This window comes from Lepidochelys olivacea (assembly GCF_965140295.1).
Source record: "Lepidochelys olivacea isolate rLepOli2 genome assembly, chromosome: 1".
Lineage (NCBI taxonomy): Eukaryota > Metazoa > Chordata > Testudines > Cheloniidae > Lepidochelys > Lepidochelys olivacea.
In genome coordinates, this window is record NC_140411.1 from 132021546 (window position 1) to 132038338 (window position 16793).

Below are 16793 nucleotides of genomic sequence, written 5' to 3' on the forward strand. Positions count from 1 at the left end.
TGCCACATCTGCAGGTTCGGCCGATCGCAGCTCCCACTGGCCGCAGTTCACCATTCCAGGCCAATGGGGCTGCGGGAAGCAGCACGGGCCGAGGGATGTGCTGGCCGTCCTTCTTGCAGCCCCCATTGGCCTGGAGCGGCGAACTGCGGCCAGTGGGAGCCGTGATTGGCCGAATCTGCGGACGCGGCAGGTAAACAAACCGACCCGGCCTTCCAGGGGCTTTCCCTGAACAAGCAGCGGACAGGCTTTGAGAACCACTGTGCTAAACAATCTGCTCCACCTTTGTATTTAGCTGTGACGCTTTGAGTACATTTTCCAGATCTTAAGAACTCTGTGTAAGCTCAAAAGCTTATCTTTCTCACCAACAGAAGTTGATTCAATAAACAATATTACCTCAGCCACCTTGTCTCTGCAATGCTAAGTTCAGTGCAGTTATCACTTATGCCTAAGGATACGATTCTGTCACAGAGGTCACTGATTCTGTGATTTTCCAGGACCTCCATGACTTCTTCTGGGGCAGAGCTGGAGCACCAGCCCCAGGGCTGAAGCAGCAGTTGGGGTTGGGTCAGTCCAATGGGGCTGGAGCAGCAGCTGTCAGTCACTGCTGCAGGAGCAGCAGCAGAGCTGGAGCAGTGGCCAGCAGTCAGTGCTGGGGCCGCTGGAGCAGTGGTCCGTGGGGCTGCCAGAGCAGTGGTCCCCGGGTTGCCAGAGAAGCAGTTCCAGGGGCTGGTGGTCAGGAGCGGTGGTCTCCGGCCTGCCGGAACAAGTGCTGGAGTTCATCCCCAAGGCTGCTGGAGCAGCTGGGCAGTGGACTAACTGTCGGAGAAGCGGTCCCCGGTGCCGTCGGAGCAGCAGCCAGTGATCAGCCCCAGGGCAGCTGGAGCAGTGGTCTCTGGGGCTGGCAGAACAGCAGCCAGCAGCTGTCAACTGGGTTGCCAGGGCAGCAGCCAGAATTCAGTCCTGGGCCCGCTGGAGCAGCTGGGCAGTAGTCCCTGGACGTTTGGAGCAGCGACCCCCCCTGGAGCTGGAGTGCCCCTGGAGCTGAAGTTGGGTCAGCACCCCTAGAGCTGGAGCAGCAGGGGCCTGGAGCAGATTGAGTTTCAAAGCCCGTCTGCTGAAATCACAGGCTTCTATGAATTTTTGTTTATTGCCCCTGACCTGTTCCAGACCTTTAGTAAGAAAGAATCTCAACCTTCCTTATGCCTCATCAGCACGTCGTTTAGTAAATGCTCTGGTGCAATCCAAAATTTCAAAATGTCCGAGGCATATTTTAAACTTCTTTGGAATTGGCAGAGTAAAAGCACCTCCATGTTTTTTCAGTATACCTCTCTCTACTAAACTCACATGGCTGACTACCATCATGGAAAAAACAAGTGAAATCAGACTTTTGGAAAAATTATATTTGCATAGTTAAAATTGGCTCATAACTGAGAGTTATGGTAATAATGCTACTTAAGCATTTTTCATGCAGATACAGATGAAACCTCTGCTCTAACGTCATGGATTGTATAACCATAATTCTCTGAAGTCTGTGGTGACAGCTAATAAACATATCATTAAAAGAAATTACCTTTTATCCTATTCTATTCCAGTCACAATTTGCGTAGTCAAAGCCCTGAAACACATTTATAGCATACACCAGTTTAGCTCTCATCCTATTTAGTACAGCTGTGAGTTAAAGCTTTTTGATGTTTCACCAAGGCTTAAAAGCAGGCACCAGGCATACTGTACAGGTCTCATTTTCTACAAAAAATTACTATGTTCTTAATTCTAGAATTTAAAGAACTCTGAAATCAGATGCTTTTCATGACTCCCAAAGAAACTAACTAGCTGATTAAGGCAAGACACTCATGTACTTGGATATAGTTTAAAATTTGTATACATATGAATGTATCTGTACAGTTTAAAAAAACCTGACGAATTAATATCTGATTGAGCACCAGTTGAGCACTTTACTTGTATGTTTGCCCCTTCCATCTACCCTCTTCTGTTTTGTTGTTTCAGAGTGTAAGTTATTTAAGGAAGGAACCATGCACTCTTGTGTCTGTACAGCTTCTTACACTCTGTGGGTGAACCTGTTAATAATAATAATAATAATAATCATTAATAATAATTAATAATAATTTAGGAATCATTTTGTCAGCAAGCTAGATCTGTGACACAGTTTGCTAGTGACAGATTGCATTATAAATGGAGCAGTTGTAACAAGCATTGGATCTGTATTTCTGTATTGGGTTCCATGCATGTTTGGTTTTTCAGTTACAAAAAAACTGTGGGTGGATAAGGAATCTTAAATGTTCTTTTTGCCAGAAAGAATCATTCAAATTTTTTTTTTTTTTGGTGGGGGAAAAGTCTGCATATATGCCCATAAACTGCAAGGAAAGTATAACTGTGTGTATGAATACTGTGTATCGTAAGCATTTAAAACTGACATGGGTATTAAATTGTAGATATCAAAAACATATTGGCAATGTGACTGCTTGGAAAAATCATTTAACATAGGCAGAGATAACAAAGACACATCCTAGTTTAAAATATCTTCCTAGTCACAGCCAAGTTTCCCATTTACTCACTCACACCACTGTTTTTTTATAAGCCCCCCCAAAATGGTTCACACTTCCTTTTTCTGGTCAAAATATTGCAAGTGTGAGATGTTTAGCTTATTTTAGATCATATCTTTTAAAAATCAGAAAGATTTTGAAGAAAACAGCCAGGTTTTTAAGCACAATGAAAGTGTACAAGAAAAATGAATTTCTGACACAAAGACCCAATCTAAGGAGCTTATCCTGCTTCCATGAAGTCAATGCAAATTTTGCCATTTACTGCTAAAGGAGCAAGATTGAGACCTAAATGAAATTTGTACAATCGGTACAGCCAAAGAGTGATAGTCCGATCTTGAAGTGGGTGCAGGTAGCCGTAGCGAATAAGCATGGAAATAATTCACTGATGAGATTAATTTTAAAGAGGTTTAAATGGGGAGAAGAATGTTTTGTGAAAAAAGGAGAGAGGGAGTTCCAAGCAGAGAATTAGTTACCACAAAATACCAGTTAGATTTGCATCCATAGGTACAGATATACTGTTAACTGTTTATGCCCAGAATATCTTGAAATTCCTGCCTACCAGATTGCTTCTCAGTCACTTATGTTTGATGCCATATGTCAATGTTCCTTCCTCACTCTGAACTCTAGGGTACAGATGTGAGGACCTGCATGAAAAAAACCCTAAGCTTATTTTTACCAGCTTAGGTTAAAACTTCCCCAAGGTACAAACTATTTTACCTTTTGCCCCTGGACTTTATTGCTGCCACCACCAAGCGTCTAACAAATATATAAAAAGAGCCCGCTTGGAAATGTCTTTCCCCACCAAAATCCCCCCAAGTCCTACACCCCCTTTCCTGGGGAAGGCTTGATAAAAATCCTCACCAATTTGTACAGGTGAACACAGACCCAAACCCTTGGATCTTAAGAACAATGAAAAAGCAATCAGATTCTTAAAAGAAGAATTTTAATTAAAGAAAAAGTAAAAGAATCACCTCTGTAAAATCAGGATGGTAAATACCTTACAGGGTAATCAGATTCAAAACATAGAGAATCCCTCTAGGCAAAACCTTAAGTTACAAAAAGACACAATAATAGGAATATACATTCCATTCAGCACAACTTATTTTATCAGCCATTTAAACAAAACAGAATCTAATGCATATCTAACTAGATTGCTTATTAACCTTTTACAGGAGTTCTGGCCTGCATTCCTGCTCTGGTCCCGGCAAAAGACAACACACAGACAGCGAACCCTTTGTTTCCCGCCCCCCTCCAGCTTTGAAATTATCTTGTCTCCTCATTGGTCCTTTTGGTCAGGTGCCAGCGAGGTTGTCTTAGCTTCTTAACCCTTTACAGGTGAAAGGGTTTTTTTCTCTGGCCAGGAGGGATTTAAAGGTGTTTACCCTTCCCTTTATATTTATGACACCATAGGTATACATTTGGTCAGATTTTCAGCTGGCGTAAATCATGTTGCTCTATCAAAATCAATGGAATTATACTGATGTACACAAACTGAGGATCTGGTCCAATGATTTTGAATATGTGTAACTGTGTGGCAAAATTTGGACAGCAATATTTTTAATATGCTGCATCAGCTGGAAAGTTTGTAGCTTGTCTTTCAGATTGCAAGTTGATTTGGAAGTCATAGTGAGGAAATAAAAATGGAGCCCTGTGATGTCCTATTTATATTAATTTGCCAGTTTTGAATCACACTCACACTTACAAAGTGTGAGCCCCACTTGCTGTTCTACTACAGTGGCATTACTACTGGGCATATTTGTGGTGACAATCAATGATACTGATGCACAAAAAGAAGTAAAGAAAAGACACGTAGATTGCTTTCTGTGGCATTCACAAGGCAATAAATGGCGGGGGGGAGGAATTATGGAGCTGAATCTCATTTTTTACTAAGGTAAAAGTAGGCTATAAAGTAGGGGTACAACTTAGACCCACATGAAGAACTAGAGCAGACTAAAGAGACCTTAGTGTCAATAAGAATCAGGCCCTACAACAGAGAGAATAAAATAAATATGTAGATAATATCACGAATAGTTAAGTATATATTTAAGAATGTCTAATGACATATTTACATGACTTTTCTTTACTGAATTGGAATGATTGCATGTTTCATGTCAACATAAACATTTCTTGCTGTACTTTCAGCAAAAGAAACTTAGATATGTTGAAACTGAAAGCTCTCTCTTAGTGTGCATACAGGATAGCGGCAATACATTTTCAAAGGAGATTTAACGGAAGTGCTCCAGTTAATAAAAAAGGAGTTAAATTGTTATTGTCAAATCTCCCTCCCACCTACTAGCTGAGATGCCATTCCATTTTCAAGGTTGCAGTAGAAGCAGTCAGTATTCTCCTCAAAGAGGCTTGGCATGAGATAAATGACTGTCTTTAAAAGATCAAAGGATATTAATAGGCAAGACTCCTCTCCACCTGACAGACAGCTGTCAGTCAGAGCTTGTCAATTTGAGCTGCAAACTGTAAAGAGGAAATTTTGTTAACCCTGTAACATACCTAAACCACTGCCCACAGCTGGAATACCAAATGTTATGCTTATTGCTGAAAGCAGCTAGAAGAGCCTTTCTGAAACCTTAGTGCAATTAACAGACCAGGATGGGGGGGGATCAAGGGGTGAGAGTGAGTGACCACAAGGAGCAAACATGACCCTGTGCCCTCCTGACTTGACCTTTTTCTGAAGCATGTGGTTTTGCAAGATGGAAAGTCTGGCAATAGTTAACTATTGCTGAGTGAAATAAAGCTGGTTACCTGGTGGAAAGCAACACACTACAGACTGGAAAACTGCATACTTAATTTAGCTTCTGCTCAGCCATTTTTTTTGTTGATAAACAAGCTATGTAATACTAACAAATTGGATATAAAAAGAGAAGAAATCTGATCTCAATGGACACTTGGACACCTGTCAAGTTTCCCTGCAGACACAAGGCTGGCCACCGGACGTCTACAGTTATCCATGTGAGACATCCTCAAGACCCTGGGTGAATATGAATCTGGGGGTAATTTGAGGTACTCTACTAACCTGTTGCAGATGTGTGTAAGTGTTGGAGACTAACTAAAGTAAAGCACTTTTGTTTGCCTGTTTGTATCAACTATCTATCAGCCGGATGGCTGTGTCCCCATTGATTTATTTCCTGCCACCGCCTTGCAAAGAGTAAAGTTACCAAGAGCTTTGGGTTCAGCAAAACCCTGGGTAACAAAACCAGTGAATGATTTTGAGTGTACCTCTTCATGAAAGTTAGATCTTTGTCACAGTGGCTTTTTTTAATATTATTCTTTTACAACTGTCATCCCATGAAAATAAGCCTTTGTTATGGATGTGGTGATGGTCACCTTTAATGGTACTGGTGTAAATCTAGCACTGCTGTGTTGTTAGAAACTGACAGTTTGTATGCAATTTAAGGTTCGCGCATGGCCCCACAGTATGCCAACATTTTTATGGCTGACTTAGAACAACGCTTCCTCAGCTCTCGTCCCCTAACGCCCCTACTCTACTTGCTCTATATTGATGACATCTTCATCATCTGGACCCATGGAAAAGAAGCTCTTGAGGAATTCCACCATGATTTCAACAATGTCCATCCCACCATCAACCTCAGCCTGGTCCAGTCCACACAAGAGATCCACTTCCCGGACACTACAGTGCTAATAAACCACGGTCACATAAACGCCACCCTATACCAGAAACCTACTGACCGCTATTCCTACCTACATGCCTCCAGCTTTCACCCTGACCACACCACACGATCCATTGTCTACAGCCAAGCTCTGCGATACAACCGCATTTGCTCCAACCCCTCGACAGAGACAAACACCTACAAGATCTCTATCAAGCATTCTTAGAACTACAGTACCCACCTGCGGAAGTGAAGAAACAGATTGATAGAGCCAGAAGAGTTCCCAGAAGTAACCTACTACAGGACAGGCCTAACAAAGAAAATAACAGAACGCCATTAGCCGTCACCTTCAGCCCCCAACTAAAACCCCTCCAACTCATTATTAAGGATCTACAACCTATCCTGAGGGATGACCCAACACTCTCACAAATCTTGGGAGACAGGCCAGTCCTTGCCTACAGACAGCCCCCCAACCTGAAGTGAATACTCACCAGCAACCACATACCACACAACAGAACCACTAACCCAGGAACCTATCCTTGCAACAAAGCCCGTTGCCAACTGTGCCCACATATCTATTCAGGGGACACCATCACAGGGCCTAATAACATCAGCCACACTATCAGAGGCTCGTTCACCTGCACATCTACCAATGTGATATATGCCATCATGTGCCATCTATGCCCCTCTGCCATGTACATTGGTCAAACTGGACAGTCTCTATGTAAAAGAATAAATGGACAAATATCAGATGTCAAGTATTATAACATTCATAAACCAGTCGGAGAACACTTCAATCTCTCTGGTCACGCGATTACAGACATGAAAGTTGCGATATTACAACAGAAAAACTTCAAATCCAGACTCCAGCGAGAGACTGCTGAATTGGAATTCATTTGCAAATTGGATACAATTACCTTAGGCTTGAATAGAGACTGGGAGTGGCTAAGTCATTATGCAAGGTAACCTATTTCCCCTTGTTTTCCTAACCTCTCCCTCCCCCCCCCCCCCCGCGGTTCCTCAGACGTTCTTGTTAAACCCTGGTTTGTGCTGGAAATGGCCCACCTTGATTATCATACACATTGTAAGGAGAGTGATCACTTTACATAAGCTATTACCAGCAGGAGAGTGGGGTGTGGGGAGAGAAAACCTTTTGTAGTGATAAACACCCATTTTTTCATGATTTGTGTGTATAAAAACATCTTCTGTATTTTCCACAGTATGCATCCGATGAAGTAAGCTGTAGCTCATGAAAGCTTATGCTCAAATAAATTGGTTAGTCTCTAAGATGCCACAAGTACTCCTTTTCTTTATGCAATTTAAGTTATCTCTGATACTAACAGCTGAAAATCTATTTTTTAAGTAATGGGAAGAATATATGAGAAATTGTGTTATTCCCAGTTTATGGTAACAGTCTTTATTTTGTGAATTCTTCTTTCCCAAATAATCTCCCAGGTCCAGATCCTCAAACACCTACTGAAATAATGTGAGTGAGGCACCTAAATACCTTTGAGTATCTGGACTTAATTAGAGCTGAACAGATAAAAATCCAATAAAAAACAAATCATCTGCCTAGTAGAAGTATTTAACTAAAGGACAAACAATATTGTATTAGAAATGTTGGGGAAACTTTTAAAACATCACTTAATATTGGGGCTTGCCTACTATAGATAGCCCTTAATGATTTGCCAGTACAGAGCATAGGTGAGACAGTATTATAAACCTAAACAACAAATAACTGACCTTGAAATTCAAGTTGAAATGGGTTTGTTTTCTCTTGAACTTTAAATGTTGACATGCTCTAAAATTTTTTAATTTGACTTAAAAGAGTCTCCTAAATAATTTGTAGCTACAGTAATTAAAGATTCTGTTAACAGGAGACTTGGCTTATATTCTAGCAAAGTCCAACAAGTCATAAGGATAAGAGTGATATTCTATACCTTGCAATAAATTGATCGCTTATAAAAAACATTTTTCTTTAGGGATTTTTTTGCTCATAAAGTTTATCCAGCATTTTACAGAATTAGTAAAAAAAAAAATAATAAATAAGCCAATATAAACATGGGCAGACAGAGATAAGAGAGAGAAAATGAGAACCAAGGACCCAGATTGTCCCCTCCCACAAGAACCTATAAGACAAATGGGAAGTGTAGTCCATCTAGAGAACCTGGCCTATTGAGTAGAATCTGAATTACATGACGCATTTGAGTTATCACTCCCAAGGCATCGTGGCATATTTCCAAAGCATTGATGTATAATTTTTTTCAGCTGAAATGTGTTCAGTTTTTCAACAAAACATCAACATTTTCTGCAGGAAGCAGACATTTTTATGAGGAAAAATTCTCCTAGTCCATAAATCAATTTTCCAAAAATTCACCTAGTCCATAAATCAAAAATAGTTTTGATTGAAAACTTTTGATGAGCTTTAGCCAATGTATGCTCATAAAATTAAGACAGGATGCTTTTTTTTTTTTCTAAAATATATGCTCTGGGAGTTATTTTGGGTAAGCTCTATTGCCTGTGATATACAGGAGGACAGACCAAAAGATCACAGTGGTCCATTCTGGCCTTGGAATCTATGAATTCTTGGCCTGCAGAAGGGAGACGTTTTACTACAGATCTCTCATGGAAACAGCCACGGCCAATGGGAAGGGAGTGAAGTGAACAGATACATAAATACACCAGAATAATTTGTTTGTTTTTCTTTAGAATGATGTATGGGAATTTTAGCAATTTCTTTCATCAGGGGGCTTTTGACAGGTTTTACAGGCCCTTTAGAGCTGAAAAAGAGATCCTTCTTAGTTTAAAGGTTAAAAGTTTATTGCATTGTTTTCCTTACCTCATGTCAAAGTATGGCTTTCTGGCTCAGCACGTTAATATTGTATTTTGTTGTGGTGGTGGTGGTGTTTTTTGTTGTTGTTTTTTTAGAGGGGCGGGGGTTGTTTTTTTGTTTTTAACCACCTGAAGTTCAATAAGTACAAACAGTATGGGATGGGAAATGTACAACAGAAAAAAACTGCTCTGACCTGTGTGTTGCAAGGTGCCAATCTAGACACACTGTACCATAGCTGCTCTTATGGTTCAGCTGAAATTTACAGTGTTGTAGTATTATAACAATAAGCACAACTAGTCATTGTTAATACTCTTGAGTAATGTCCCTCACACTAGGATTGTAATGCAAAAATCCATACTTATCTAAGATTTCCCTTCAGTTCCCTTCCCTCAATTCCCTTTAAGCCTTCTGGATTAAGACATATATATTGTCAGATCCTATGAAGAGCAAAATTGAAACTTTGTTGTTGTTGTGGGGTTTTATTTTTTCCTTTTTTTATTAGAGAATAATCCAATGAGAAAATGGCTTGAAATGAATGGAGAGTGGATATTGTTACAAGAGAAAAATATTTTTTTCTACCTCTCTCTATATTAGGCATAACTTTTGCGATGCTCTTATGTTCGGTTCCAGGTGATAGCTAGATATTTTTGGCCCCTATTTTTGCTTATGCTAAACCTGGTAGTTGTTAAATGTCCATATGCTGAGCTTGCCAAGAAGAAAGTTGGCTAAGCATCTTGTTTGGTTCGGGGATTGTATATCTTTTAAACTATGCATTGTTCTAGTGCTTCCTGGCAAGGTCAGAGAGAGAAAAAAAAAAAAGGCAAGTGGCTAGGTCCATTTAGTGCCTCACTCTGTACAATGATTGTGCCAGTGTTTTTTGAACAGGTATAACAACTAATCTGACAGAAGGGTTAATTGGCTGTATTTCTTATCTTCAATACAGTATGAATTAAGAGTGGCATTTCTAACATGAGATTTCAGAATTGCTCTATAAATATTTTGTTAGTCCTTTCCCTATATAATATTTCTTCTGTTCTGTAGAGCATGCATGTAGAAAGACTTCATTGTTAGAAATGTTGCTAACATTTTATTGCTGTCCAAGTGATTTACTTCTGGATTTTTTATTTTATTTATTTTTTTTATTTATTTCAGGAATGCTGATGCACCATTTCTTCTTTTCCTGTCCTACCTTCAAGTCCACACTGCTCTATATGCATCAAAGGATTTCAAAGGAAAGAGCAAACATGGCTTATATGGGGATGCTGTAGAGGAAATAGACTGGAGTGTAGGTATGTTGCACATTTATCTTAAATGAGTTTAAAAATTTTCACAGATGTTTCTTTAACCTTTATTAGAAATTTGTGACAATTCCACTGCATGCAAAATCTGCTCTGGTAAGGAGAAAACGAAACAATTACTATGTAGTAATACTGATTGCTTAGATGCTGTGTCATGCTCAGGTGCTAGTGATACTGTGTCTCTTGATATCATATGAATTCGGTATAAATTCTGCAAGCTGCAAGTCATCAGACGGAAAGCTGAATTCAGGAGACTTCATAGGGCTGTCATCAAAAGAACTAACGATAAAATAACAGCAAAGTCTTAATATGTACTGTTAGTGCTAATTCTTAGTAAGCACAATATATAATGAGTAATTCTTTCATATTGGTGAAATCAGTCAAGTGGGTCCACTTCTCTGGGCACAATACAGCCAAAAGGCAAATAAGTCACCTCTCAAGGCACGGACTCCCTGATGTCACAGAGAGCAGTAAGTTATCAAATCGTTCAATGGGCCTACTTTATTTCTGGGCATATTGGAATGACTCTCCATTTCTAGAGGTAATCACCTGTGAAAACAACTCACAGTTCATACTTGAAACAATCAGGTGAAAGTAGAACAGTACTAAAAGATAATGATCATCTTGCATTCCTCCTCCCTACCTACCCCAAGCCAATTCTGGTTTTAGTAAAGCCAAGTAAAAAATTACTTTCTTCAAATAAGCAATATTTACTAAATTACTAGAAACAGTCGTTCAATATATCGTCTCAATATAAGATGCATGCTTAATAGTACGCTTTCAAACAATGTATTTTGATTGCAAGCATGTAGAGTTCGACTCCATATACATTTCTATTCATATCAGCATCAAGAAATTCAGACTACAAATGGCAAGGGATGAACGGGCTGCAGTGATTGTTTAGAAAAGTACATAAAGGGATTTGTAATATACATAGGGCAATATTTGAATAGATAGGTAAAAAACATGGAAGTAGTGAAGCATTTTAAATGGGATGAGTATCCTTCTTGTAGGCAACTGGACCTCAAAAACTGTTCTATATATGAAATTTATTCAAGTGAGGGAGACTTGCACTCAATCTTCCTTACTCCCTCAACTTTCACCACTCCTCGTGGTGCTATGGTAAACACTATGACTAAGTTGGTTGTTTGCTACAGTCTTAGCGTTAGACTGTCATATGTTCGGTGAACATCCATGTTGTCATGCTCTCCAAGCCATTAGTATGTCTGTGACATCATGTCTTTTCCTCTACCTCTGCTTCCAGTTTGATGTCTTCATACACAGTAGTAAGAATTAGGCAAATCTAATTCACTACTTGCTACTGCCATTCATTACCTCAGCTTAACTTTGTTCACCTGTTGAGACAGTTTACAGTTGTGGCCACTGAATACAAGCAACTAGTTGGAGACAAAAACAACAGACTAGCTGATCCTGAAGCACTAGTATTGTAGAGTTGTTTACAGATTGAGTGTCACTATCCAACGGTACCACTGGACTCTCAGGGAATACTTTAAACACACCAAGCAGCAAGTTGCAACGTCAAAAAGATATAGTTAAAACAATTTGGGACCTACCAGATAGCCAGGATCTGGCTTTATTCTCCTTGATGTTTTGAATCATATGTAGTCCGTTGTAAACAGAGACAGTTCCAGATATGATATAGTGAATAACCTCTGGTCTTCCTCAGACTCCATTGCTCTTTTCTTTTCTTTTCTTTTCTTTTCTTTTCTTTTCTTTTCTTTTTCATTACAATATGTCATAAAAGGATGAGTAGCAGCAGAACTAAACACCCAGGGCCAGATCCTCAACTAGTGGAGTTCTGTCAGTTTATCCTAGCTGAGGATCTGGTCCCACAGTCTGGCTGATTTTTGGTAAGAGTGATTTGTTCTCAGGTTGCCTATTAGCTTCAAATGAAAGGAAAATTTTAAGTTCTTATGGATACATTCTTTCCATAATTACAACTATAAAGAAAAGAACTGTTGCTGGGATGTTCAAAGGAGCCTGAGGTAGTTGGGTACCCACCTCCCATGGAAATAGGCACCTAACTTCCCTAGGCTCTTTTAAAAATCAAAGTTTAAATGCCTGAGAGTAAGCATAGGTCTGACAAACTAGACATTTAATGTATTGCTCACATCAGTGGTCAGCATGCCGACTTTGATTTCTACGCTGGTACTTCAGCATCTGTGCTAGGAAATACAAGCAATATTAGTTGAAACAGCTGGCCTAAAAAAGTGAAAAACTGCAAACTTCTCTTAAAGGGAAGTTTGATCCTATGTTGACAAAGCACAAGTAACTAGCTACGCACAGAAAAATATAAATGTGGGGGGACCACAGAAATGTCAACTTGACATGAAGGGTTGATTCACAAAAGGACTTAGGCATCTAACCGCCAATTTAAGTACCTAAATAACAGAATCAGCCCCCGCTTAGGTGCTGCCAAACACTGTAGGCTTCTAAACTCAATCGATGCCAACATTTTTGCTGTACAATTTCCCTAAGTGCCTGTGTTTCTTCTGTTCATGCACACTGCAGTCCCATGCCAGTTATCCGGATGCCTAACTCCCAGTGTGACGCATGAATCGGGGAAAGATAGGTGTTCCTCCACCTAACTTTCCAGCAAGGCCCCATTTGGTAAGCATGCTCTGAGCTTGCCTACTCAATCAGGCCCCTGTAGATGACATGCTTACACAAAACAGCCAGGGTGGAGGTAGACCTCCTGTATAACTTTTAATCCAGTGGTTAGGGTACTAATCTGGGATGTGAAAGACTCATGGTTCAAGTCCCCACTTTGCTGGAGGGGAGAAGGGATCTGAACTGGGTTGTGTGACCTCTCAGGTGAGTGTCTGAACTGGGGCTATGAGATATTTTTAAGTGGGACTCTCTCAGTCTCTTCTGTTGAAGCTGCTCCACTGTGGAGCAGAAAAACTTAAGAAAAACTGAAGCAGGGGAACTGGACCCTGGGTTTCCTTTCTCCCCAGGGAGTTCTCAATCTACCATGCTACAGAGTCATTCTCATGCTTGCTGCCCCCTCTCTGATCCAATGATTCCTTCATTATTTGTCCACAGTGGAACAGCTTCAACTGGAAAAATTGAGGGAGCACCCCTTCCTCCCCCATCAGAATATCTTATAGCCTAGTGGCTAGGGTATTCATCTGAGAGGTGGCATGTCCCAGTCCATATCCCTCTCTCTCTTCAGGGCTTGAGGGCTTGTCTATACTGGCAAGTTTTGTCACCAAAAACTGGCTTTTGGCGACAAAACAGTGATAGTGTACACACTGCAATGTCACTTTTTTTGAAAAAAAAATGCCTAGGTTTGGCGACAAAAAACTTCCACCCCTGCGAGAGACTTTTGTCTTTTCCCTTCCCTTTATTGTCGACAAACAGCCAATGTAGACACCACAGTGTTGGGTTTTTTTTCGATTTTATTGGCCTCCAGAAAGTATCCCACAATTCCCATGCTGCCACTCTGGTCAGTGGTTTGAATTCTGCTGCCCTGCAGCCAACCCGCCCCTCCCCCTTGCAAGCTCCTGGAATTTTAAATCTCATTTCCTGCTTGCTGGCTTCCCAGAGGAGCTTCCCAGGTGGCTTCCCAGGTGAGCATGGCTAGCTATTGCACCAAACACGCTCCTGCTTGGACCACCGCTGAGTTGTTGGATCTGATCAGTATATGGGGAGAGGAGTCTGTTCAGTAGCAGCTGTGAGTGAGCCATAGGAATCATGACACATATGGGCAAATTTCTCTAGAATGCTGCTTTTGCTAGGCAAGCAACAGAGCGGATGATAAAAGTTATGGAGGATCAGACGGAGATGCTCAAGTCTTTGTTACAGCTGCAGACTGAACAGATCCAAGGTCGAGCGCCACTGCAACAGATGCATAATTCTTTGCCAACCCCACCCCCCTCTATGCCCACATATTCCTTTTTACTTCACAGCACTCCTGAGTTTCTCCATCGCTCCACCCCCTCTGTCAGCTTGTACAGTGATAGCTGGAGCTACACACAATTGTTAGGTTTTACCCTTTTTAACAATGAATAAAGGCTAAGGTATTTCTACAAAAGCATATAGCAATCAATTCACTCTCGGGAACAAGCTTCTAAAGCATTGTGTTGCGTGGATCTTGGGACCCAAAATTGCACAGGGATGCAACAGGAAAGCATCTCCAAAGCAGACATGTGTTACTGCCCCTCACTGTCAAAGTGATTCCTCAAAGCCTCTCTGATGTTAATAGCAGCCCTCTGGGCTCCTCAGACAGCCCTAGCATCTGGCTGTTCAAACTGTGCAGCCAAGCACTCTGCCTCAGTGCTCCACACCTGAGCAAACATTTCACCCTTAGATTCACACAGATTATGCAAAGTGCAGCATGCAGCTATGACCACGGGAATATTATCCTCGGTAAAGTCTAGCCTGCAATTTAAACACCTCCAGCCAGCTTTCAAACAGCCAAAGGCACATTTTACTACCATGCGGCACCTGCTCAGCCTGTTATTAAAATGCTCCTTGCTGCTGTCCAGGTGTCCTATGTAAGGTTTCATGAGCCAGGTTGTAAGGGTAAGCTGGGTCTTCCAGGATTACTATGGGCATTTCCACATCTCCCACTGTGAACTTGTGGTCTGGAAAGAAAGTCCCCACCTATAGGTTTCTGAACAGGCAACTGTTCCTGAAGATGCATGCGTCATGCATCTTTCTAGACCAGCCTGCATTGATGTCCATGAAATGCCCCCCAGTGATCCACAAGCGCCTGAAACACCATGGAGAAGTATCCCTCCCTATTGATGTGTTCCGAGGCAAGGTGGTCTGTGCTAAAATTGGAATGTGTGTGCCATCAATCGCCCCGCCACAGTTAGGGAAACCCATCTCTGCAAAGCCATCTACTATTTCATCCACTTTTCCCAGAGTCACGGTCCTATGCAGCAGGATGCAATTTATTTCCCTGCATACTTGGAGTAATACAGCCCCAACAGTGGACTTTCCTACTCCAAATTGATTTGCAACAGACTGGTAGCAATCTGGATTTTGCCAGCTTCCACACAGCAATTGCAACACACTTCTCTACCGAAAGGGCAACTCTCATTCTGGTGTCCTTGCACCACAGGTCGGGGGACAGCTCAGCACATAGCTCCATGAAGGCTGCTTTATGCATCCTAAAGTTCTGTGCCCACTGGTCATCATCCCACACCTGCATGACAATGCGATCCCACCAATCAGTGCTAGCCCAAAAGCGACTACCATATACAGCTGCTCTGTGAATGCGCAAAGCGCTGATAAGTTGCTGCCATCCATATCACACTCGGGTGCCTGTGATTCATCATCTGCTAACTTTGCAAGTAACTCGGCGAGTAACTATGCTGCTATGTGCAATGTCCTCAGACAGCTAACAGCGCATAGGAGAGAAGTGCGGGATCCATCCTCTCTCACTGCAGATGCTGGCGCACACTACAAAAGAATGACAGTTGGAAAAACAGCACGAAAGGAAGCCAGAGACCTTTGGAGGGGTGGGACACAAAGCGGTGCACAGTGGTACATTTTGCACATCCCAGGATGTGCCGCACTCCATTTCAGCATTCCCACAACACCTAGCGACAGACGGTGTCACCAGGCACTGTGGGATACATACCCACAGACCATTGCTCTCGCTGTTGACAAAAGTGCCCCGAATGTGGACACGATCTGTTGACAGAGGGAGCAAATGTAGACATGCTTTGGCGACTTTGTTTTTGTTAATTTTTGCTTGGCGACATTAATTTCATTGAAAAAATTTGCCGGTGTAGACAAGCCCTGAGTATCCTAGCCACTGGGCTAAAAGTTGTCTCCCTCCCCATCATGTGCCTAACTTTCTTTGTGAATATAGCTCAAAATCCTTAAATTAAACAGAACCTAATTATAGCCAGGCAAATAGAAAGTATAGAAAACCACATTAGAAAACCACATTGAAACTGGACACACCACCCCTCAGCTGAGTACTTGAGCAACATTTTGCTTCTAGTCTTAAACACGGTCATCCATGAGCTGCTCAATGTAGGGAAATGTCACAGAAAATCTTTGTTGGTGGGTAATGAGAAAGTGCGAACAGCTGTAATGCAGTTGTGACTGTCATATTCCAGAGATTAAGAACTTGTGTCAAAAGCAGAAGCATGAAGGTGAATGAAAATTGTTCCCTGATTTTTGAGCCCAGTAACGCAGGTCAAAAAGAAGGATTTTGCTGTCATAAAGTACTTAAAGTAAGGAGGAGGCTTCTTAGTCTTTTCCCTCCAGAGTGAGAATCTTCAGTCAAGGAAAACTCTCCATTTTTTCAGGTTTCAGAGTAACAGCCGTGTTAGTCTGTATTCGCAAAAAGAAAAGGAGTACTTGTGGCACCTTAGAGACTAACCAATTTATTTGAGCATGAGCTTTCGTGAGCTACAGCTCACTTCATCGGATGCATACCGTGGAAACTGCAGCAGACTTTATATATACACAGAGAATATGAAACAATACCTCC

At 41.4% G+C, this 16793-nt stretch overlaps 1 protein-coding gene across 5 annotated transcripts in view; it reads left to right on the plus strand.

Moving 5' to 3' along the window:
• Nucleotides 1-16793, plus strand: part of STS (steroid sulfatase) — a 178201-nt gene that overhangs the window by 54756 nt on the left and 106652 nt on the right. For all 5 annotated transcript variants that reach the window (XM_084648912.1, XM_084648910.1, XM_084648908.1 and 2 more), the window contains one exon: nt 10170-10306. In XM_084648912.1, the coding sequence (XP_084505038.1) occupies nt 10170-10306 (137 nt within the window). The remainder of the gene's footprint in view (nt 1-10169; nt 10307-16793) is intronic.